A 25933-nucleotide genomic window follows, 5' to 3' on the forward strand; every position below is an offset into this window, starting at 1 on the left:
CAATGAAGTGGGTGGGGCAAAACAGAATGTGTAGTCACAGGGTACAGAATAATGAGGTGAATAGGTACTGCCTTTGCATCAGGAAAAGGCTTTAGAAAAGACTATGATACTTTCCCATTGTCAAGACTGACAGCAAATCCTTGAAATTGAAAATGAATGTGAAGTAAGAGATGGAAGACCCAGTTACTGTTGACTATGCAAAAACTAATGACATAAATGGAGCAACAAGAATGATCTGCTGAAAGAGTTGGAGGAATTTGGGTCCAAATTAAAACTCAGAACCGCAAACTTGATAATGTTTGGATTGTTACCAAACTAGACATGAATGAGCATAGGCTGGAGCAATTATAAATATTGCAGAATGAGTGGAAAGGAGATTTGCTTTCTGTGACAATGGCATCAGTTCTGGGGAAGGAGGGTGTTGTTCAAATGCTTGAACTCTACTTAATCTGGGTTAGGTGTGGAGTCCCAATGTAACAAGGGCATGAGGGATGTGTTAAGTATAGAGGAACCATGGGAAATGGGGCTGCTGGTGTGATATATAGGGGCATGAGGTACAAATGGTGGCGAGAGGGAATGAAGTTTAAGAATGAGAGACATAGAAATGATATGCAGAGGTGGATAAGTCCCCGATTACAGACTTCCCAGCAGCCTGCCTCAGTATTCCCACTTCTCCGACTCTGCTCAGGGCCAGCTGAGGGAGGGTTTCAGAGTCAATCCTTGCCCACTTATGTCTCTGGGAGTCAGGTTTGGGTTAGCAAAGCCAGAAACAGTCTCATTCATGTCTTCCTAATCCTTAAGTATCTGAGATAAAGGATCAGCCCTCCCTGTCTTTGTCTTTGTGCTTATACACTGAGGCAGACAGTAATTTAAAAATTCTTTCCATCACCATTGCAAACATGGAATGCACATTCTTTCAAAGCAACCAACATGGTTCAAACAACATAAAATATACTGGCAAATTTATTCTCATCATTTGCATAACATTATAGAATGACCAGCTGTATTTGAATGACAGTATTGTTGGTCTCTTGTCATGCCTGGAAGAAAATCCCAGAGTTACGTTGGATAATGGGAAGCTGGCAGCAAAGATCACAAATAATTTGCTGGCACATTCTCTTGGAGTTAAGCCAAGAAGTCAACATAACAGCAGCCGCACATCTTGCCCATTGTAAAGGCATGTTACTGGTAGGGCACGTTGCCCATCACAATCATATACTTGGAATTCAGGCACACAATAGTCTGCACTAAAAACAGTTAACTGGCTTAACCTTAAATTTATGTTTGTGGGTTTTTTATTGAAATAGAGAATCATTTAGCTATTTCATAACACGATCACAGAACAGTGGTTAAAAAATTGAAAAATGTGTCCTACGTTAGTATTGCACTCATTATAGAACTTCCTTGGAGCTGGCTTTCAGTATTACACCCTGTGCATTGGCTATGTTGTGATTTTACTGGATGTGCTCTTGACATTGACATCAATGCTGTATTAGTACTACTGCACCACATGGCTGCAATTGGCTGTAGGTCTACTACTTCATTAATGAAAAGGATGTGATTAGTTTCATGATGCTGCAGTCACTATAAAAACTGTTCCTGGTTGTGATTTTATGTAGTTATTAAGGAGGAACTTAGAAGCCTATTTGGGTGTTTTGGCTCAAATATATTACAGTTTGTTAATTGGATATAAGGCAATATTAAACAAAAAGCTGCCATATCCAATGCATTGTCTTTGACATTGCTGCTACACTGTAAGTATGGTGCATTGTTGAAACTTCCACAGATTGCCTGCTACAAGTCTAGGAATTTTTTGTGTTTTGCACAGATCACCGTGGCAAAAACTTCTTTCCTTTATTTATCTTGTAACTTCTAAGCATAGAAAAAATGTTTAATAATGGAAACAGAGTATAGCATTAACTCAAAGTCTCCCTCAACAATTTATACACAAAGCTTTATCTTCATTAAAGATTTTAGAGGAAAATATGGACTTTTGTCAGCATATTAAACTAAGTTTTTTCTGGGATATATTTTACTGCCAATGCTGTTAGAACCCTCTGATATACGGGAATATTTTTCACACATACAAGATGATTACTTTTGGATACATCCATTGATTTCAGTTTGATTTGGAATTTTTGTCAGTGAATTTTGCTAATGGCCTTGATAAGTCCAAATAAATTCATTTTCAGGATGTGGGTGAATACCAACAGCATTCAATTCACAGAATCATAGAACTGCTAGGGCACATCTTTGTCTGTGCTGGTTCTATTACCGAGTGCTAGTCTCCTGTTTTTTTCCTATATCCCTGCACATCATTTCTATCCAAATAATCATCTAATTTTCTCTTGAATGCCTCAATTGAAACTGTCTGCACCACACTTCCATGCTGTGCATTCTAGGCCCTAACTACTCACTGAGAGAAAAAGCTTTTACTCACATCACCCTAGCCTCATTTGTGAATCACTTTAAGTCTATGCTCTTTTTATCTTGATGAGCGTGAACAGCTTCTCCCTATCACTCTATCCAGCTTGCTAGTGATTTTAAAAACCTCTGTCATATCTCCTCTCCAAGGAGAACAGTCCCAAATTCATCAATCTAGCCCCATAACTGAAGTTCCTCATTCTTGGAACCATTCTTATAAATCACTTCCGCAGTCTCTCCAATTATGACATGGGACTCCAGTGGGTATTTATGGATGGCTATTCTCCCTGAGTCTGGTAGGAGCCTCTGCTACAAACAAAATGTGTTGACTTGAAATCTGTAATTGGTGGGAACTGGAATTGATGCATTTAAACTATTATCCTATTAAATCAGGAAGAGTTATTAGTACTGTAGCATAAAGATTCCTATTTAATTAAAGAGGACAGATGTTCTGATTTGTCAAACCTACACTTGCTAGTTCAGAGTCCACAACAGCAACAGAAGGTGTTCCAAGATGAATCACAGAGGATAAGAAAGAAGCAATACAGAGCCAAAGAAGGAACAGATAGGATAGAACAGAATAGTAATTTATTGTCACTTGTACTTTTTATAAAAAAACAGTGAAAACTGTTTAAGTCACCAAAGTATAGCGTCTATATTAATAACAGAAGGCATAGATTAAAAAAAAAATTAAATAAACACAAAGTCCATCTTAGTTCAATTCGTATCTCCTGGGCTGCCATAAAAAGCCAACGAAGCCGCAGCTGAAGGAGAAGAAGACTGCCACGCCAGGCTGCCTGAACACTGGGACAGAAGCGGCCGCTGAAGCCAGAATCCCAAGCTGCAAGATCCCGCAGAATTCTGAAACCGCCCCGAGGACCCACCCTGCCGCTGATCCCGGGCTACAAGATGCCACAGAATCCACGGAAAGGAATCCTGGGCCGAAATCACCCCATCACCAAAGCCACCACTAACCTGGACCGATAGAATCCTGGGCTGTGCCACGGAAATAGGAATTGTAAGGCAAACATTTTATTGAAGTGATGGGTTTAAGGAGTTTCTTAAGGTGAAGAGAAAATAGAAAGGTGGAGAGTGTTAAAGAGGGAATTCTACAGCATGAGATCTTGGCAGGTGGCACACAGTCACTAGTGCTAACGTGTGTAATGTGAGGGATGGTTCACAAGGCCAAAAGAATGGGCAATTCAAAATAAGGCAGGTTTTAGGAAAATGTGATGTGGGAGGTTACAGGTATGGAAGGGGGAACGGTGGATGTTACAATTTAAATACAGGAATAAGAATTTAATATGTATGATATCAAAGAACAATGAGCCATTATCCTTCAGTGACGTGTGATGGCTGAACAGGACTTGATATGCCGTATTGTATGCACAGCAAACTTTTGGGTAGTTTTGATAGATGGCAAATGTTGAAGAATGAGAGACAGGACAAGAAGAGCATTGGGACAGTTAATTTCAAAGGTGACAAAGAGATAAGAATTTCCAAAGTAAAAGGGTTGAGCTATGAATAGATGTCAATTTATTGCCTGGAAAACTGAACCATACTCAGAGACAGAATATTCATAGCAGAAAGGTAAAAGAAAGTACTGTATTTTTCTTACAGATGAATCTGCCAAGTGATTTCAGATACAGTGAAACAATTTATAATGCCTAGAGCCAATATAGCAATTACTGGGCTATCTGTGCATTGTAAAATTATTACCCATACAAGACTTTGTTCCATTTTACAGTTCATTAAGCACACTTCACAGATCAATGGAAATGTGCTATCCATCACAATGCCTTAAAATAATGGAACATACTGCATGGATACATTCGACCATATGTATAAGGAGCAGAAGCAGGCCATTTGGCCCTCAAGGATGCTCAGCCTTTGAATAGGTTCCTGGCTGATCTGCTTCTCTTCTACATTCCTGTCTTCCCCAATCAACTTTGATTCTCCTGACCAGCAAATATCTATCTACATCTGCCTTAAAGAAGTTCAATGACTATGTCTTCACTGCCTTCTGAGGAAGCAGCTTTCAATGTTGTACAATCCTCAAAGAGAAAAAACACTTCAGCGCTGTCCTAAAAAGGAAAAGCCTAATACCATAATAGTGTCTGGCTGCACCCTCACCTTTTCCACATCCACCCTGTCAAATGGTCAGGATCTCACTCCTCACTCTTCTAAACTCTAGTGGAAACAAACCAAACCTGTCCAATGGACTCTCAAAAATCAATCTGTGCGTTCCAGGTACTGGTCTAGTAAATCTCATCTGGATCACCTTCAATGCATTTACATCCTTGCTGAAAGAAGGAGACTAAACAACACACAGTATTTGAGATGTATTCTCACCAATGCTCTATAAATGGAGCATAACATAGAGAGATACAGCACAAAAGAGACCCTTCAGCCCATTGAGTGTGCATCAACTTATTTGCACCAATCCCACTTTCCAGTCCTTGGCCCAGAGCCTTGAATGTGATGGCATTTCAGCAATCATCAACGTAATTTTTTCAAGGATATGATTTTGCTGCCAATACTGCCGCATCCGGCAGTGCATTCCAGATTCAAACCACCCTCTGGGTGAAAAGATTTTTCCTCAAATCCTCTCTAAATCTCTAAATTATGTTCCCTCATTATTGACCCTTGAACTAAGGGGAACAGCTGTTTCCTAAGCACTCTGTCCAGGCCCCTCATAAACATATACACTTCAATCAGGGACTTCTCAGCCTTGTCTAAGAGCTTATCCAACATCGCTTCATCACTGAATTGCTCCAACCGAGCAACAACGTGGTGAATCTCCTTTGTGCCCTCTCCAGCGCAGTCACACCTTTGCTATAGTGTGGTGACCAGAACTGCACACAGTACTCCCGCTGTGCCTTAACCAAACTCCTGTACAGCTCTGACATGACCACCCTGCTCTAATAATCTATGCCATGACTGTTAAAGGTAGGCATCTTGTATGCCTTTTTAACCACCCGATTAGCTCATCCTGCAAGCTTCAGGGAACATCCTGAATTTCATGTTCAATACTCCTCATAATAATCACTTGCAGCAAACTAACTGTTAGTGCACAATAACTCGTGTACTGAACACGATTATCCCGAACACAAACCATCCAGGCACAGTAATGTCAGTGAGCACAGTGATGTCAGCAGTGCATGTACAGATGGGCCCATCAAGGCTGCATGTCAGCAGGGGGCTGTAGAGGTGGTGTGAGATAACGGTGAAGCAGGTCTCTTCTTGCCCCTGGAGCAGAGAGCTCGGGGTCGCTGCTGACGTCTGGAACCTAGATGAGGTGTTGGTGAGGGCCTGCAGCAGGTGACAGAGGGGAGCCGGAGCTGCATCAACTCCAGTCTGTGGGCATAGACTCCCTTCACCTTGGCACTGAGGTGAGGCAAGGTGAGGGTGGTGAGAAGACACCATTGGGTGAGGGGAACAGAATTTCAAATCAGTCTCCTTTTGCAGCAGTCATATCGAAGTTGTGGCACTGACATTTAAACATTAAAACAAAGACATTTCGTAATAAGGTAGGGAAAGAATCCCCGTACATTCTGGCAATTTTAAGTTCCTGTGTGAAGACACAGGGACTCTTACAACCTCCACAGTACATCTCCAATCCATTTATTGGATGCTTCTCAAATCCAGTACTGCACCTCACGCTGCACTGGTAATTATCACAGTAATGCTGCTGCAATGACGCTGTGTGCTCAGGGACACACACTCAGCTCATGGAGAGGACCAAGATGTGTGTCTTGGCTATTTGCTTGCTGTTATAGCGCTCACTCACTCTGAGCCTACCTCACAGCATCCCTGCCTAGCATCGCCCAGCTGTACCTTTTTGCATTTTGCCCTCTCAGCCAGAGATATCAGACTCATATCACTTCTGTCTTGCTGTGCCATTTAGCACTGTCACGGAGCCAGCAAGCTTGCCTTAGTTGTCAGTGGGCTACTGTTAAATCAAGGGGGGATAGCCATTGCTCGGGGATTCCCTGTACAGTAATTGAAGGGCCGCCTCCTATACCAGCCCAGGGCCTGCTTTAAGTAGTCAGAGTTAGGGTCCTCTTCTCAAAAGAAGGGAGGAGCTGAACGAAGGGAAAAGCGGGAAAAGCACCATCTATCTTGACTGTTTCTGACCTATTGTGGGCTGGTTTCCTCCTGGAATGAGAGAGAGGCTGATATTATGGAAGATGGAAGTGGGTGGCACAACAATTACTGCTGGTGCACGTGGAGATGTCATGAGTGAGTGAGTAGGCAGCATGGAAGGCAGGCACATGAGGGGTCTGGTGTTTGGTGTGGGAATAACGAGTGTGGGGAGATGTTGCATGTAATTCTGAGAGTGGTAGAGCATCAGCTGTGGTGGGAGATAGGTCCAGTAGCAGAGATACAGTGACTGTGAGAAATATTGGACAGAAGATGGTGGAACTTATCCTAGTGGAATGGAGAAGGACATTAACATTCTTCCTAAAGTGCTGGGCATTTCTCTATATAACTCAGAGCTGGGAGGCCTGGTGTCATGGCCTCCTGTCCTGTTCTGAGGGGAAGATAATGTCCCACCGTCCACCACCTCAGGAATTCCAGCATCCTCCTTTCAAAGTGAGGTGCCAATTTACTCCTGTTTGTCATGTCTGTAAAAACTCTCAGGAACCATGCAGGGCAGTACCAGACTAGCTTGTCCAGGTGGCCCATGGGCACGGGCACAAGCAATGCCACTGAATTCCAAGATGCCCGTTGCACAGTGAGCTCATGTGGGAACGGCACTTGATAAGTTGGGGTGCCAATTGCATGTTCGAAACACTGCAAGGGCAGGGTAGGTAAAAAAATGAAGTGGTTTGGTCAGAAACGGCTTGTTAGGCCTCTCGGCGAAAATCCCACAAAAAACACAATGTAACTCGGACTTAGCCAAAAAAAAATCATCAAATTCAGCCCAGAATGCTCTTTGTGCCACCTAGTGGTGGTGTTTACAGTATACGTAACATTAAATAATAGTTCTGAGGAAAGGTCATCGGACTCGAAATGTTAACTCTGATTTTTCTTCACAGATGCTGCCAGACCTGCTGAGCTTTTCTAGCAACTTCTGTTTTTGTTTCTGATTTGCAGTATCTGCAGTTCTTTTGGTTTTTAATTAAATAAAATGTTGCTTTTATGTTCTTGCCATCAATGTGAACAACTTCACATTTCTCCACGTTGTACTCAATCTGACACATTTTTGCCCATTCACTTAACCTATCTGCATCTTCATTAGGTCACCTTCACATCATACATTTCAACCTATGATAAAATCTGAGAGTGATTGGGAAATGCAGGTGGTCTTGTAGCTTTGTTAAGAGAAAAAAGTAGAGTTAATATTTGAGTCCAAAGAGGAGTCATATTGGACTCAAAACACTAACTCTGTTTTCTTTCTCCAAGGATGTTTCCAGACTTGCTGAGCTTTTCTAGCACTTTCTGTTATTATTTCAGATTTCCAATATCTGCAATTATTTGCTTTTATTATGGTTTCCTACATATCTTTGTATTGTCTGCAAAGTTAGCCACCATACCGTCAATCAATCAACTAAATTGATGAAAATTATAAAAGTTTGAGGCTTACATCAGAAGTCTAAAAACTCACTCATCACATCCTGCCAACCTGAAAAAAAATTATGCATGCTCTCTGTTTTCTGCAAGTCAGCCAATTTTCAATCCCTGTTTGTATGTTACCCCATACACCATGAGCTCCTACTTTGTTCAGTGACCTGTTATATGAAACCTTGTAAAATGCCTTCTGGAAATTCAAGTACAGCGTGTCAATCGACTCCCCTTTATTCACAGCAAATGTTACTCCTTCATGGAATTTCCATAAATTGGTTAAACATGATTTCCCTTTCTCAAAAACATGCTGACTCTACATGATTATGTTGAATTTTACTAAATGCCTAGTTATAATGTCTTTAATAATTAATTCTAACACCATCCCCACAACAGATGTCACGTTGACTGCCTAATGTTGTTTCCTGCCTCTTTCCCTTATGAATTGAAGGATTGTATTTGCTACTTTCCAGTCTGTAGCAACATTTCAGAATCAAACAAAGGTTGGAAAGTTTACACCAAAACAGTAGAGGTAGTAGATGTCCGCATTAGCTACCTTAAGAATCTAGGATTAAGCTTTTAGAAGAGGTTCTGGACAGTGGCATATTATTGCGGCTGGTTAGCTCAGTTGGCTGGAAGGCCAATTTATGATGCAAGATAATAGCAACAGTGTGAGTTCAATGCCCACACTGGCTGTGGTTACCATAAACAAACCTCCTTCTTAACCTTGCTCCTCACCTGAGGCATGGTGACTCTCAAGTTAAGCTACCACTCCTTGTCTCACTCTAATGAGAACACTATCTTTTACATATACACCCAGGTCTTTCTGTTCCTGGACACACTTTAGAACTATACCTGTTATTTTAAATTGTCTTTCCTTGTGCTTTGTACCAAACTGCACTACCTGACACTTAACAATGAATTTCATCTACTACCTATCTGCCCACTCCATCAAGATGTCAATGTCCTTGTCTGGTAGCATCAGTGGAGAGAAAGCAGAGTTAATGTTTCAAGTCTGGTGATTGTTCTTCAGAATGGATAGCAGCTAGGATAAAGTGGCAATAATGTTGAAGGTGAAGTGGTAGTCGTGGGGACCCAGGGAAATGAGTGACAGGATAGGACATAGGCCCTACAGTGTGGCCATTCAGCCCAGCAAGCCTGCACCAACCCTCTGAAGAGCATCCCAACCAGACCCAGACCACCCCTACCCATAACACTATAACCCCATTTCCTGCAGCTAATCCACCGAGACTGCACATTCATGGACAATATGGACAATTTAGCATGGCCAATCCACCTAACCTGTACATCTTTGTACTGTGGGAGGAAACCAGAGCACCTAGAGGAAACTGAAGCAGACACAGGGAGAATGTGCAAACTCCTCACCGACGGTCACCCAGGGGTAGAACCAAACCCAGGTCCCTGGTGCTGTTACCCATTACCAGCCTTTCTTTTTCCTAGTATTATCCATCCATAACTTTCCCACCTGTTGTTTTCTCTCTCTGGGCTCCATCTCCATCTGTGCTCTCACTCCTTCTCCCGCAATCCCCACTGCACCTCCACCCGACCACCACACACCACCATCATCCCCCGTCTTCAGCACAGATACCACTTTTCCTCACAAACATCAGTTCTGAATAGTGGCTATTGGACTCAAAACTTTATCTCTGCTTTCTTTCTATAGATGCTGCTAGACCTGCTGAGTTTCCACAACAAAGACTTTGTTGCACCAAAAAGACTTTGTTGGTGTACATCACATTAATGGATTTCCCCTCATAAATATTATCTGTTACCACTTTAAGAAACTTCAGCAAGATTGTTAGGCATGCCTTTCCCTTAACAATTCTATGCTAACTATTCAATTTCAATCCACATTTTTCATTCACTACTAATTCTATCGTGAATAATTGTTTCTGGAAATTTTCCCATCACTGATGTTAAACTGGTCCATAATTGCTGGGCTAAACTTAACAAATTTTTGGAAAAGGGCATAACGTTTGCAATTCTCTAATCTTCTGGAACCATTCTGAATCCAGGGAAGACTGAAAGATTATGACCGGTGTCCCTCCAATTTCCATTCTTATTACCTTCAATATCCTTGGAAGCATCTCATCTGGTCTCAGTGCCTTATCTAGTTTGAGTACCAACAGCTTATCCAATAACTTCTCTTTATCAATTTTAAATCCCTCTAGTGACTGAGTTCCCCCATCTGTCACCATAGCCTGGGCAGCATCTGTTTCATAACATTTAGGGATAGGCACCAAAAGCAGACTGGATAACTCCAGGGGTTTGCTTATACCAGGGTGTCAGATTATGGGGCTGTGGATGGTTAGATGAACAGGTGTGTGGGCAATAGGGGGAAAGGGAGACAGTTGGTTAGGAAGACATTGGGTAGACTTCCAATAAGCAGAGGAAGCTCATGAAAGAAGCACAACACCAGCCCCGACCAGTGACCCATCCAATCTGCTGGGCTGCATTGTTGATGTGTGTCTCTCTCACTACAAGCAAAATCCTAGCAGCAGTGGTGGAAGCCCTTTACATGAACATTAATCAGTCTCTTAGTGGTTTCAATTGGCATTAAAGTGGCAAGTCTTCTGACCTCTCCCTAGCTGCTGGTGCAATTGTAATAGGATGGGAGGCAGCAGGTAGATGCAAAAATGACACCCATGTTTGCTGTCCAATGTTTTGTCCCTCCACCTGCCAATCTGCCAGTGGAACACAATAAAATCCAATTGGGATATATAATTGGCAAATGCATTTCACAAAAGGAGCAGGTAGAGGGGTCAGCCTCATTAGGGGCATTTAAGTGGCTATTAGATAGGCATATGGATGATAGTATAAGGTTGGGGTGGAGGTTAGATAGACCTTAGGATTAGGGTAAAAGCTTGGCATAACATCGTGGGCTGAAGGGCCTGTACTGTGCTGTACTGTTCTATGTTCTATGTTCTAAAAGGAATCTGTGCAGAACCTCAGTTTGATCAGAAGGCTAACAGGTCACATATTGTAAAGTCATAGAGTTGTACAGCATGAAAACAGACCCTTCAGTCCAACTTGTCCATGCCAACCAGATATCCTAAATTAATTTAGTTCCATTTGTCAGCATTTGGCCCATATCCCTCCATACCGTTCCTGTTCATAAACCCATCCAGATGCCTTTTAAATGTTGTAATTGTACCAGACTCTGCCATTTCCTCTGACAGCTCATTCCATACACATACCACCCTCTGTGTCAAAAAGTTGAACGTCAGGTCCCTTTTAAATCTTTTCCCTCTCACCTTAAACTATGCCCTCTAGTTTTGACTCCCCTACCCTGGGAAAAAGATCTTGGCTATTCACCTATCCATGCCCCTTATGATTTTATAAACCTCTGTAAGGTCATCCCCTAGCTTCCAATCCTCCAGGGAAAATAGCCCAAGGCTATTAAGCTTCCCCCTATAGCGCAAACCCTCCAACCCTGGCAACACCGCTGTAAATCTTTTCTGACCCTTTCAAGCTTAACAACATCTTTTCTATTACTTATAAAACAATAGTCTAAATGAGTGAAGAACAGTGAGTACAAGCACACGAACAATTGAAGATGGTGCACAGGTTAGTAGTCCATTTAAAAAAAAAGGAATCCAAGCATTTGGAGCTATTTCTATGGGAATAGAAATCATCCTTGGATAGACTGCACTATTCTGGTCACCACTTTATGAAAGTGACAATAGAAGCCCTGAAGGTTTGTTAGGATAGTATTAGAATTGTGAGATTATATCAACCATAAAGGATGAAGTAGGCTGTGTTTCTATTTTCTAGAAAGGACAAAGCTGAAGCTTGACCTAATAAAGCTCTTCAAAATTATGAAAGGTTTTGCAAGATTAAACACGAGATTACTTTTACTTGTGGGAAAGCTAGAGGCCAGCAATTTAAAATAGATGTGAAGAAAGCAAATAGGGAATTCAAAAAGAACTTCATTACCCAAAGTGTACTGAAACTGTATAACCCGTGATCACAGGTACTGGCTAAATGGATTGGATGCACTTGAAGGGAAGGTATATAATCAAATGAGGGAAGTGAAAATTGAGGACCATACTAGATACATTCTGAATTGGAAAGATGAGAATAATATTGGCCTGATTGGGCTGAATGGCCTGTTTGTTGATAATTTATGTAATTCTGTGCGAGGATATTTTTTAAAAGCAATTCATGTCATTATATTTTTACACATGTTTTGTAATTCTACCTGTCCCTCAGTCTTTTAAGTCCTTTCAGCTTCTTCCATTTCACCTGAAGTTTCCCACAGTGCTGGTTGATCAGCTATCTTCACCTCTTCCTGTCAGTTGCCTGTTGTTCTTCCAATTCCACTGTATTCACGTTTGTCACTAATGCACCCTTCCATCTGGTTCTCCCTTGTGTTGACAACCCCATCATGTTCTCTTTTCTGGCTGCCCTATCTCATCACTCACTTCACCATATTTCCTGGCCATTTATGTCCACCCATGGTCTGTCTTCTGCTCAAATCTCCTGCTTCGTTTGCATTTTGGCTTATTTCAGTTCTTGTAGATCCCTTTCCTCACAACACCTCACCACTGAGCATACTTGTTTAAAGCTGTTCCTACCTCCCTCATTAATTAATTCTCTGGGAGCATTGGTCCCATTCCAGGTCAGAAGCAGACAGCAGCATTAATACATCTCTTTCACCTTCCAGAATGAGTGCCAATTTCCTGTGAGGAGGAACCCCTTTCTGCTGGTCTGATCCTTCGGTCATTCATTTACTTTTCCAACCTGTGTCTCTATACCAATTTGCATGTGGCTCAGGCAATAATCTGGAGATTGTTGACCTTGAGAAGAAACACATATTATGTCAACTGATTTGTTCAATTATATTTTTTGTCCGAAAAGTTGTCACCCAATTTACAAACTCGTGAAATCTTTCAAAGGCAGCATAATGTTTTGGATCTGGCAATCATTAAAAATCAGTCAAACTGGACATTACCGCAAAGTAAATGGGCAGAAATTCAGGAGTTCCATCTTGGGTTATTATGCCATGAAGGTCCACTGTGGATGAGTGCAGACCTCAGAATGAGCAATCCACCTGTCCCAGTGATCTAGTGGTTCAAAACATTAAGACAAGATAGGAAGGCAGGAAATGTTGTCGTATTTGGCTGCTTTTACGATGACTGGGCAATTGTTAGACAAGCTGCTTAACTGAAGCTTTCCATTGCCATGTCATTTCAAATGAGGTTTCAATAAATTTCAATTGTGAAATATGATCGTGCTAATGGGAGCCAAAAGCTTCATGTTGACCATCCCAGTGCATTCAACCAGCTAGATATTACAGTCTGTTCTACTGCTGTGTTGGTGAGTGCTCTGTTTATTAAACAGCTAGCATACTGGTGGATTATCTTTACATTTAGCATACAATCTACTCTTGCCTCAGGACTCTCAAAGCAGGTGGATGATGGCTGTAATGGGTATCTTTTTAATGCTTTAAAAATCACGCTGTTGGTAAGGAAAACTTTAATCTGTATGAGATGCAAATCTGGTATGTGCAGAATGAAATCACACATTAAACACTTTAAAAATAAGTTTCTGTTTGCACAGTAAAAGGTAATGTTGCCATAGATCATAGGGTTGGTGGTGGTTTAACCTGACAGGTTATACCATCTCAGGTGAAAGAAGAGTGTGAGAAGAAAAATACTTCATGGTAACTATAGCCAGTGTGGAAACAGAATACATGCTATTAGCATGCATTGTAAGCTAGCCATCCAGCCAACTGAGATAATCGACCTGCATCCTCGCCTTTGTATAGAATCGTGATTCTCCTAAATACTCAGACTTTATGCATTACCGGGGATTAGGAATATTCAAGGATCTGCTGATATGGTTCAGTCAGCTGTTGCCATACTGTTGACCAGGTCATGAACACATGCTACGTTTCAATGATTAGTGAGTTCAAATAGTTAGAGGTGGAGAGCTTCAGTAGGTGATTGACTCAACAACTTACCTAACATATTGCTCGCTGAAACAGCCAGTGATCTGCTCATTGAAACTTGGCCTTGTGTCAGCATGCAGTCACCTCACTGATGCTTCAATGGACCACTTCTGGCTATATCAGCAGCCTATGTTCTGCCTTAGCTCATATATAAATTTTTTTTGTTTTAATTAACACAACCACAGAGGGATATGGCAAATAGCTGCTTTATATCGGAGAGAAAAAATAAGTTAAAGAAGACAAGGTGTTCTTATGACAAGTATCAGCTTGTATAAACTGTTGAGAGCCAACCTGAATTCAGTATTATTAGCCCGGAAGAATGTTTGTAGTGGAGTTCCCCAGGGACCCTTGACTTGTTTGATATTTTTAAATAATCTAAACATGATGTGTAGGGGAAATTTTCAAAGTTTTTGGATGAAACAAAATTTAGAAAATTAAATATTGTGAGGAGGACAGTGTAGAACTTCAAAAGGACATTGATATGCGAGCATAAGTGGATAGTTTACTAATGAAGTTCAATGTACAGAAGTGTGAGGTGCAACATTTTGGTACAAAGAATATGGAGACACATCAAAAATTACAGGGTACTATTCTAAAGGATGTGCAGGAGCAGACACACCAGGGTATACATAAGACATTAAGGGTGGCAGAACAGATAGGAAAAGCTGTTAGTGCAGCATATGTTATTTTAGGCTTCATATATAGTGATATGGAGGGGTTTATGATAAAATTATATCAGCCAAACTTATATAACACACTAGTTAGACCTCAGCTGGAGTATTGTCTACAGTTTTGAGCACCAAACCATTGTAATAATATTGATGCATTGTAGATCATGCAGATGAGGTTTGCGAGAATGTTCCAGGGATAAGACACTTCACTTATGAGGAAAGATTGGACAGTTTGGAACAGTTTTCCTAGGAGAGTAGAAAGTTAAGAAGAGACTTGATAGGTGCTTTCAATATTCTGATGTGGCAAAAATAAACTTTCTTACACAGCAAGTAGTTAGAGTCCAGAATGCACTACCTGGAAATGTGATGAAGGCAGGTCCAATTGAAGCATTCCTGAGATACTGAGATGATTATTTAATTGAAACAGTGTTCAGATTTATGGGGAAATGGCAGAAGATTGGAACCAAGTTTAAACACTCAGAGAGCTAGTGCAGACATGATGGGCTGAATAATCTCCTGGACTGTAACATTTCCGTGATTCCATATAGCCCCTGTGGAAAACTCACCTTGACATAAATGCTTTATATTGCATCTGAAGGAACAGGTCTAGAATTCAACATGTTGCTAAATTACCAGCTGCTCATTTTGGCAGAGGCTATGAGAGGCATGGATTTTTGAGGCTTACTACATCATCAAAATAAATAATCTATTTTGGTGTCATGCATGGAGGGATAAATCTGTCTGTGCCCAAAGTGGGAATACTGGAGGCTTGGTTGGTGGCAGTCACCCCTCAATCAAAATATTCTAGGTTCAAATGTCAACCCCGGATTTGAGCATAAAAATCACACTCCATTACAATACTGTTGGAGATTATATGAGATGTTGAATCCAAGATTCTTTCTGGTGGAAAAAATCCCAAGGCACTATTTTGGAGAGAAAGAGGAGGTCCTGAACACATTTTACCCTTAAGTAAACATCATAATTTTATGGTAGATTGACTACATTTCAATAGCATTTCATTGTCATCAAAACACAATGGAACGTTTGTTTGTCCTGAAGCAGGTGCCAAGTAAATGCAACTCTTTCACTTTTTATTACCTACATCTCAATGGTTAGGCTCAAGGCCTCATTATAATTGAAGGTAAAGCCTTAAGGGGACCATGGGAGGGATACATGGAGAAACGGCTGGAGCGAAAAGTGAGTGTGATCAAGAGGACAGAGGTGACAATCAAGAATGAAATAGTGGTGGCAAGCAGTGAATAGCTGTAAACCGTGATTTGAAAGCGGAGCGGGATGGGGTGGCAATGGCCTAGTGGTATTACCACTGGACTGTTAATTCAGAGACCCAGATAACGTTCTGGGGACCTGGATTTGAATGCTACCATGGCAGATGGTAGAATTTGAATTCAATTTAAAAAAAATTAAGAGTCTAATGATGACTATGAATCTACTGTCAATTGTTGGGGAAAACTCATCTGGTTCACTAATGTTCTTTAGGGACGAAACTGCCATCCTTAACCTGGTCTGATTCCAGGCCAACAGCAATGTGGTCAACACTTAACTGGGCAAGATGGGCAATAAACCCTGGCCTAGTCAGTGACGCCTTCATCCTGTGAATGAATAAAAAAGGAGAACTGCTGCAACTCCCAGTTCCACATTTTTGACAATTGTATCTATTTGGTGTACTCTCTGAATGCTTAGTGCTATTGGCAATGGCATGGTGCAAAAAGATCTTTCCCCAAATGTATTTTTTTGAACAGACCCTCATCCAGAGAAAACTAATATAGCAGAGGTGTTAGGCTCCCTTATTTGTATATGGAAGAAAAAGAAACCTAATGCTTATTTCAAGCATGGATTCTGGCACCTATCTGTATCTGTAATTTGGGCACGTAAAGCAAATAGGATAGAGGTAATGTATGGGGCATGGAATGATGATTCATTAATAGGCAGAAAACAGATTTGGAATAATGAGTCATTATTGCATAGGCTGCGATGAATAAAAGCTGTAATGTGGTCAAGTGTGAATGTCCTGGCGGAACCTAAACTGAGTTTCAAGTGAGTAGGTTGTTGCTGAGCTACTGCTGCTTGATGGTACTGTTGATGATGTCTTCCATCATTTTACTGATAAAGTAAGCTGATGGGGCAGTAATTGGCTCTATTCAATTTGTCCTATGTTTGTGTGCAGGATCAACCTGGGCAATTTCCACATTAGAATGATGCCAGATTAGGTAGATGCTAGTGTCGCTGCTGTCCTAGAACAGCTTGCTTTGGAGAGTGGCAAGTTGTGGAGCATGCATCTTCAGTACAATTGCCAGAAAGTTGCCAGGACCCAGAACTTTTACAGTGCCTAGTGCATCCAGCCATTTCTTGATATCATGTGGAGTGAGTCGAATTTGCTGAAGACAGGTATCAGTGACGCTGCCGATTTCTGGAGGAGGCTGAGATGGATCATGCACTCGGCACTTTTGGCTGATGATTGCACTGATGTACTGGGCACCCTTCACCTCACCTCACCTCAGTTACTGTGGTTATGGACTTTTGTGGAGCCACCTCAGCCAGTGAGTCATTTAATTATCCACCACCATTCATAACTGGATGTGGCAGGACTGCAAAGCTTAGATATGATCTCTTGGTTATGTCACTGCTTGACTCTGTCTGTTGCTTGCTGTTCATGCTGCTTGGCATGCAAGCAATACTGTATTCCAGTCTCACCAATTTTGCACTTTATATTCAGGTATGCCTGGTGCTGATCCTGACATGCTCTCCTGCACTCATTACTGGACCAATACTCTCCCATGGTGTGATGGTGATGGTAGATTGGGAGATATGCCAGGCCAGGGAGTTGCAGACTGTCCTTGCCCGCCTCAGTGCTTCTTCCGAGTGTTGTTCAAAATAGAGGAGTACTAATTCATAAGCCAAGGTGGGCCTGGGGTGGTACATGGTAATTAGCAGTCTGCTGCCTTTCCCAGGTTTGTCCTGACACTTTACAGTGTCCAGAGTCAATGTTGAGGGTAATACATAAACAAGGGGCTAGAAGAACACAGCAGACCAGGCAGCATCTGGAGGAAAGGAGCAGTCAATGTTTCGGGTATTACCCTTCTTCAGGACTGAAGACCTTGTCCACCTTGAATTCCAGCATCTGCAGTTTTTTTGTCTCTACTTGAGGATACTACATGCCTAAATTTATTCCACTACACTGCCACCTCAGCTGAGTCTGTTTCCCTTGGCTCGGGAGTCCAGAACTAGGCAACACAATTTCAAGATAAGGGAGAAGCCACTCAGGACCAAAATGAGGAAGTCTTTTTTCACTCAAAGGATTGTGAATTTTTGCAATTCTTCAACATTGAGGGTTGTCAAAACTCAGTCACTGAGTATACATTTTTAAAAATTCATTCACAGGATATGGGCATCACTGCCTATATCCACATTTATTGTCCATCTCCAATTGCCCAGAGGGCAGTTAAGGGTCAACCACATTGCTGTGGGTCTGGAATCATATATAGGGCAAACCAGCTAAGGACAACCATTTTTTACTCCTGATAATCGACAACGCTTTAATGGTCATTATTAGACTTATTTCCAGATTTTTATTGAAGTAAAATGCCAGCACCTGCCCTGGCAGCCTTCAAACCCAGGTCCCTAGAACTTTGCCTAGGTTTCTGGATTAATAGTCTAGCAATAACACCACTAGGCTATCACCACCCCAGAGAGATTGACAGATTTCAAAATAGTAATGATATAAAGCTGTATGAAGATCATGTGGGGAAAAACATTGAAGTGAATAATCAGCCATGATCATGTTGAATAGGAGTGCAGGCTTGATGGGCTGAATGGCCTACTGCTCTTATGTTCCTTTTTTGGTCCACACCAACATGGCAAATGCTACAGTCCCATATTGTATTTAATAACTCTTCCTACTCGACATGTTGAAGCATTAGGGATATGTCTAACATCTGAAAATCATGGGTGGTGCCTGCAAATTTCTGTGAATATGTTGTCAGATGACAATTAGTTTGGTCACAATGAAAGTGAAATAATTTCCATTTTGGGTTTTGAGTAGCAATTCATTATAAACATGAGCTTTAAAAAAAATTGTTTGGTACTTCAGGCAATTGTGATGATAACAAAATTATATCTGGTTCTGTTTATTAAGAAAATATCCATCAGCACGCTGTTGATTTGCAATTCTTATTACTAGTTATCATAAGGAATTATGACAATGATATATTAATCTCTTATGCTACGAGAGACAGGGGAGGCAATGGCCTAGTGGCATTATTGCTGGACTGTTAATCCAGAGACCCAGGCAATGTTCTGGGGACCTAGTTTCAATCTATTTTTTTAAAAAGAATCTGGAATTAAGAGTCTAATGATAACTGTGGATCCATTGTTGACTGTTGGAAAAAAAATCATCTGGTTCACTAACGTCCTTTAGGAAGAAAACTGCCATCCTTACTTGGTCTGGCCTACATGCGACTCCAGACCCATAGCAATGCAGTTAACTCTTAACTGCCTTCTGGGCAATTAGGGATGGGCAATAAATGCTAGCCTGATAGCGATGCCCTCATCGTGTTAATGAATATAAAAATCAGGAAACCAACATGCACTGCTGCAGTTAAATCTATTTGTTTCATTATTTATATGATTTAATGAGATAGAAAGTCTACAGATGAATAATCAAAAAACCATTGTCCACATTTTGAGGAAGAACAATCAGACATCACCTTTTGTATGGAATATTAATATTCCACACAAATATCTCTTGTATTATAGGTTTTCACATAAATTGTGTCATCACATCAAGCATCTGGCAAATAATTGCAAAGAATTTGCCAAACCCATTCAGTAATGGTATGTTCACACAAGTATTTGCTTCCTTTGTGTTCTACTATAGTATTAAAATTCAAAACAAATTAAGAAATTACCATTTTCATTTCCTAGGCTCTGATCGTTCACTGGCCGTAGACTCTGAAACGAGCCCTGCCCCAAGATCCAATCAAAGTTGTCTGCCAAGGAGTTTTTCCAACCACATGGTCCAGTTTCAAAGGTGCAGGATGTTCCACATTCTCTCTCATCTGTATTGTCACTGCAGTCATTTACAAAATCACATCTCTGTTCTGGTCGGTAACAATTTCCATTCTGGCACTCCAAATAACCTTGTCGACAAAGTCCTGCAAATAAAGAAGGAATTTCTATGAGTAAGTTTAAACAGCTAATGAAAGAATCACTAAAGTGTCACTTGTAGTTAACAGATATTGGTCTGCATGGCTTTCAGTAGTGGCTACTTCTATTAGTACATTTATTACCACCTTAAGAGTTACTTATTCCATTTAAAGCTTTCAACAGAAAGGCATCTCCAAGGGAGATTCATGTTTGTTATATTTTCTTTAAAACTTCTTAGCTCAGTACATTCTTCATTGTGATGACTTACCAAGCATAGCAAATGAAATAGGATTTAACAAAGAATTATTTGAAACTGCCAACTCAACGATTTAAGTTTGTTCTGAAATGTTATAATGACCCATTTCTATTAAACAATTTTGGCTAATTATTTTTGATTTTACTTAAGTTAAAGAGAGAGCAAATACAGGAAATTCTGCTTGCTACCCACAAATTTGCAATATAATCAAACAGTCCTCTATTGGATCCTCCCCGCTCTCCTGCAACAGTGAGTTTGGATGAGCTGAATATTTCATATCAAATTTCTGGTACTTCACCAATGTCATTGATTTTTGTCAGCAGTACGCATTGTTAGGCAATTTGATTATGGTGTAAAAAGAGCTGAACTTGATCCAGTCCACAGCTTTTGCCAACAGATTCCAGGAGGCATTAATCTTCATTGAGCAAGTCTGGGGCCCTTAATTAATTTTAAAGGTTTTCAGCCACGGGACACAAAGGCTAATCATAGCGTCTCAACAGTCACACCAGCTGAAGTCAACTAACTGAACACATATCATATCTCCAACTATTGGAACATCCCTCATCTGTGTGTTAACAGTGTCATATACATATTCACAAATGTTAATTTCTATTTGAATATTGTTGAATAGAGAGGTTTTGTGTCTTGGACTCATCAGGGGAAACATAAAGACGCCACATGTCAAAAGAACAACTATTCCCAATTCCTTCGCCTCCACCGCATCTGCTCCCGAGGTGAGGCATTCCACTCCCGAACATCCCAGATGTCCTCGTTTTTCAAGAACCGCAACTTCCCCTCCACAGTGGTCGAAAACACCTTCGAACGTGTCTCTCGCATTTCCCGCAACTCATCCCTCACACCCCCTCCCTGCAATAATAACCAAAACAGAATCCCCCTCATCCTCACATACAACCCCACCAACCTCCGGATCCAACGCATCATCCTCCGACACTTCTGCCATCTGCAATCTGACCCCACTACTAAAGACATTTTTCCCTCCCCACCTTTATCTGCTTTCCGGAGGGACCACTCTCTCCGTGACTCCATTGTCTGCTCCACACTCCCCACCAGCCCCACCACCCCCGGCGCTTTTCCCTGCAACCGCAGGAAGTGCTACACCTGCCTATACACCTCCTCCCTCACCCCCATCCCAGGCCCCAAGAAGACCTTCCACATCAAGCAGATGTTCACCTGCATATCTGCTAATGTAGTATACTGTATCTGCTGTTCCTGTTGTGGCCTCCTCTACATCGGGGAAACCAAGCGGAGGCTTGGAGACCGCTTTGCAGAACACCTACGCTCGGTTCGCAATAAACAACTGCACCTCCCAGTCACGAACCATTTCAACTCCCCCCTCCCATTCCTCAGACGACATGTCCATCCTGGGCCTCCTGCAGTGCCACAACGATGTCACCCAAAGGCTGCAGGAACAGCACCTCATATTTCGCTTGGGAACCCTGCAGCCCAATGGTATCAATGTGGGCTTCACAAGCTTCAAAATCTCCCCTTCCCCGACCAAATCCCAAAACCAGCCCAGCTTGTCCCCGCCTCCCTAACCTGTCCTTCCTCCCACCTATCCACTCCTCCCACCTCAAGCCCCACCCCCACCTCCTACCTACCAGCCTCATCCCGCCTCCTTGACCTGTCATCTTCCCTGGACCGACCTATCCCCTCCCTAACTCCCCACCTACACTCACCTTTACTGGCTCCAACCCCGCCTCTTTGACCTGTCTGTCTCCTCTCCACCTATCTTCTCCTCTATCCATCTTCCATCTGCCTCCCCCCTCTCTCTATTTATTTCAGAATCCCCTTCCCCTCCCCCATTTCTGAAGAAGGGTCCAGACCCAAAACGTCAGCTTTCCTGCTCCTCTGATGCTGCTCGGCCTGCTGTGTTCATCCAGCTCTACACCTTGTTGTCTTACAACAATTTATATTGCAGGAGAAAAGAGTACTGTTTGAATGGTTAGTTCTAGCATGAGGTTTTCTGATAACAGTTCTTGTCCCCTATCTATAGTAGAGAAGATAGTTTTCCATGTTAATTTAAGTGCATTTTAAAAATAAAAATACATTTAATTTAATATTCTGGAATATTGCAATATTGTGACTTGCAAAAGTATATCAAGTACAACAGGTCACTCAATAGTCTCATTTTCCCAATTGCCTCGCTAGTTGTAGTGTACAATGCCCTAACGCATTGTAAATAGGAGATAAAAATTAAAAAAAGTCTTCTATTTTCTGCACACATTTAAATAAATATGTAATGGTATCTACTTTTCCAATTCTATATTTCCATTTATTAAAGAGATTATGCTGAAAGCAATGATCTAAATTCAGTTATAATTTGTGAAAAAAATAGATTTAGCAATTTTAGCTGCAATTGGAAATTCCACTCATGACACCAGCCACCAAATTTACAAACGTAGAGACAATCAGGTTTGTGCATTTTCCATTAGTTATATGAATAAGTATCAAAATTGCTTTTCGATATGATTTTCTGATATCCCCACAAACCAATTCTCAAGCATTAAGTGTGATCTACAAGCTTCTGTAAAAATGTCAATCTTCCTAATCCTTTAAAGAATGTCATTTTTATAACAATGATTCATTCCACTTTCACTTTGATTCTGTTACCAATGGTGTGTCATTGGCATTATTAGAATATGCAACTCCTCTATAGTAATTGAAGGCATATTAGTTGTCCTTTAAGATTTACAACAATTTTTGTCGTTTCTATATTTCTTTCTAGCTGATACTACAACTGAACAAGAGAAAGTTGCGCATCTGACCAGAAGTGCCTTCATACTGTGTCCTAAAACTATCAACTGGCTTTGGAAGATTAAAATGCTGCTGTTAAGTGGCCTATGGCATGTTTCACTCTTTGAACTGATTGCTCTTCTCAGTCGCAGACTTTTCATAGCTTATTCATGAAAGCGTCTGTCTTATCAGATCAGACTCATGATCTTACATGGTCATTGCCAATCTTAATCAGGCACTTCACAAACATAAAGAACTGAATATTGTCCTCCTGTGTTGTTACCATTCTATGTTGCTAGTCTACGATCCAGTAAGACTTTTATTGTTCCTCTAAATCATTTTGATCTAGGCTTATAAATCATCTAGAGCCGAATAAAAGTATGCATCATTCACCTCATGTCAATATTTATTCACCATTCATCTTAGAATGTTTTATAAAGTATAAGACAAGCCTCAACACACCCAAGATAAACACTGTTGGGCTGAATTTTCCCAAAATTTGGCCAAGTGTCAAATTTGGGGGAGTTTCATTGAGGGTTTCTCTCCATGAGCTCAAATAAGTTTTCTTGTGCAATTTTACAACATTCACATTATCAATTAAGCACCATGCCTCCACAATGCCAAATTAATGACACATTTTGCTTACCAGTGGTGAATGTGCTTGCTGCTGCCATAATCTTCTGAGTACCTTTATGTATGGGAAATTGTGTCTCACTAACTTGATTGTGTTTTTTGAAGAGGTGACAAAGAAGACTGATGAAGGAAGAGTGGTAGACATTGTCTTTTTGGAATTCAGTAAGGTGTTGGACAAGGTTCCACATGGTAGGCTGGTTAGTAAGGTTAGCTACATGGAATGCAAGGGGAGCAAGCCATTTGGATACAAAATTGGCTTGAAGGTAGGAGACAGAGGGTGATGGTAGAGGATTATTTTTCAGACTAGACCAGCGGTGTGCTACAAGGATCGGTTCTAGATCTACTTTTTTGTCATTCATATAGATGATTTGGATGTGAATATAGGAGGTATGGTTAGTAAATTTGCAGATGACACCACGACTAGGGATGTAGTAGACAATGAAAAAGTCGCTTAAAACTGGAGTCACAGGTGAACAAGGAGGTGAAGAAAGTGTGGCATGATTGTCGATATTGGTCAATGCATTGATATAGGATTTGGAACATCACTATGCATCTGTACAGGACATTGGTGAGGCTACTTTTAGAATACTGTATTCAGTTCTTGTCTCCCTGCTATAGGAAGGATTTTGTTAAACTTGAAAGCATTCAGAAAAGATTTACAAGGATGTTGCCAGGATTAAAAGATTTGAGCTATAGTGAGAAGATGAATAGGCTGGGGCTATTATCCCTCGAGCGTTGGAGGCTGAGAAGTGACCTTATTAAGATTTATAAATCATGAGGAGCATGGATAGGTTGAATAGCTGAGGTCTTTTTCCCAGAATGGGGGAGTCCAAAACTAGAGGACATAGGTTTAAGGCTTGAGGGAAAAGATTTAAAAGGGATCTGAGGGACAACTTATTCATGCAGAGGTTGGTGCATGTATGGAACGATCTATCAGGGGAAGTGGTAGATGCAGGTACAGTTACAATATTTAAAGGACCTTAGAACAGGTACACGAATAAGAAAGGTTTCGAGGGATATAGGCCTAATGCAGGCAAGTGGGATTAATTTATTTTAGGAAAATGGCCAGCATGGATGAATTGGACTGGAGAATCTGTTTCTGTGCTGTATGACTCTCTGACTTGCCTTTATCCACTCCTCCAAAGAACTCCAATAAATTGGTAAAATATACTTTCCCTTTCACAAAACCATGCTGAATCTTCCTGATTACCCTGAGTTTTCTATAGCCCAGCTGTAGCCTCCTTAATAATGGATTCTAACGCTTTCCCCACACTGGTGTCAAGCAATTAGCCTATAATTTCCTGTTTTCTGCCTGCCTCCCTTTTTGAATAGTGAAGTTACATTTGTGATTTTCTTTTCTGTTGCACCTTTTAAGATCCAGCTGTCAGCCGATGAAGTGGTGTGATCCAAAAAGGTTAGGAAAGGGAAAGTAAAGGTACACTTTCATCTCCCCACTTCACTGATCTCCCACACTACCAAACTTCCCAAGCATTCCACTCTGTGTTGACTGAGTTCTGCCAGCCCTGTATTTATACTGCTTGTGATTTAGATAAGTCTGTTCTGCTTTTGTACAAGAACCAGTCCTAGCTATTTAATTAACTAACTACATCTTCATTCAGAGAAGGAAATCTGCCAACCTTAGATAACAAGGTGTAGAGCTGGATGAACACAGCAGGCCAAGCAGCAGGAAGGCTGATGTTTCTTCAGAATTGGTTTGACCTATCTATGACTCCAGTCAATGTGACTGATTATTAACTGTCCTCTGAAATCACCTCACAGGCACTCACTTCAATGCCAGTTAGGGAAGGGCAATATATGCTGTTCTGGCCAGCACCACCCACTTCCTGTGAATGAATAAACTACAACTTCGCTCAGTCACTAGAATCATCACAGAATCCCTCCAGTGTGGAAGCAGGCCATTCGGTCCATCAAGTCCACACCAACTCTCCAAAGACCATCCCACCTAGACCCACCCTCCCCTATCCTATCCCTGTAACGCTGCATTTTCTATGGGTAACCTACACAACCTGCACATCCCTGAATACTATGGGCAATTTAGCATGGCCAGTCCACCTAACCTGCATATCTTTAGACTGTGGGAGGAAACCGGAGCACCCGGAGGAAACCCACACAGACACGGGGAGAACATGCAAACTCCACACAGACAGTTGCTTGAGGGTGGAATCGAACCTAGTGGTGCTGTGAGGCAGCAGTGCTAACCAGTGAGCCATTGTGCCGCCCCTCAATCAAGAATTTCCTTGTTTAAGCCACAAAGAAAGGTAACTTTAACATATAACTTAGTGAGAACATCTTACTTAAATATCAAGAACACTAACATTCATATTTAGTGAGAAATTTAAAAAAAAAGATTACTCATTAAAACTTCCAAAATTCTAGCCTTCTAGGCTTCTAGCCTTTCACTCTGTGGCAGCTACGCTCAAAGTTTTAAAGACTTGCACTAAATAATGTGGAAATCTGGTTAAAAGGTGT

At 41.3% G+C, this 25933-nt stretch overlaps 1 protein-coding gene across 1 annotated transcript in view; it reads right to left on the reverse strand.

The window, feature by feature from the left end:
- Positions 1–25933, reverse strand: part of LOC109926748 (MAM and LDL-receptor class A domain-containing protein 1) — a 357436-nt gene that overhangs the window by 165732 nt on the left and 165771 nt on the right. The window contains exon 26 of the mRNA XM_048606938.1: positions 19563–19808. Coding sequence (XP_048462895.1) covers positions 19563–19808 — 246 coding nt within the window. The remainder of the gene's footprint in view (positions 1–19562; positions 19809–25933) is intronic.

The sequence above is a fragment of the Rhincodon typus genome, chromosome 2 (genome assembly GCF_021869965.1).
Source record: "Rhincodon typus isolate 14 chromosome 2, sRhiTyp1.1, whole genome shotgun sequence".
NCBI classification, from domain to species: Eukaryota; Metazoa; Chordata; class Chondrichthyes; order Orectolobiformes; family Rhincodontidae; genus Rhincodon; species Rhincodon typus.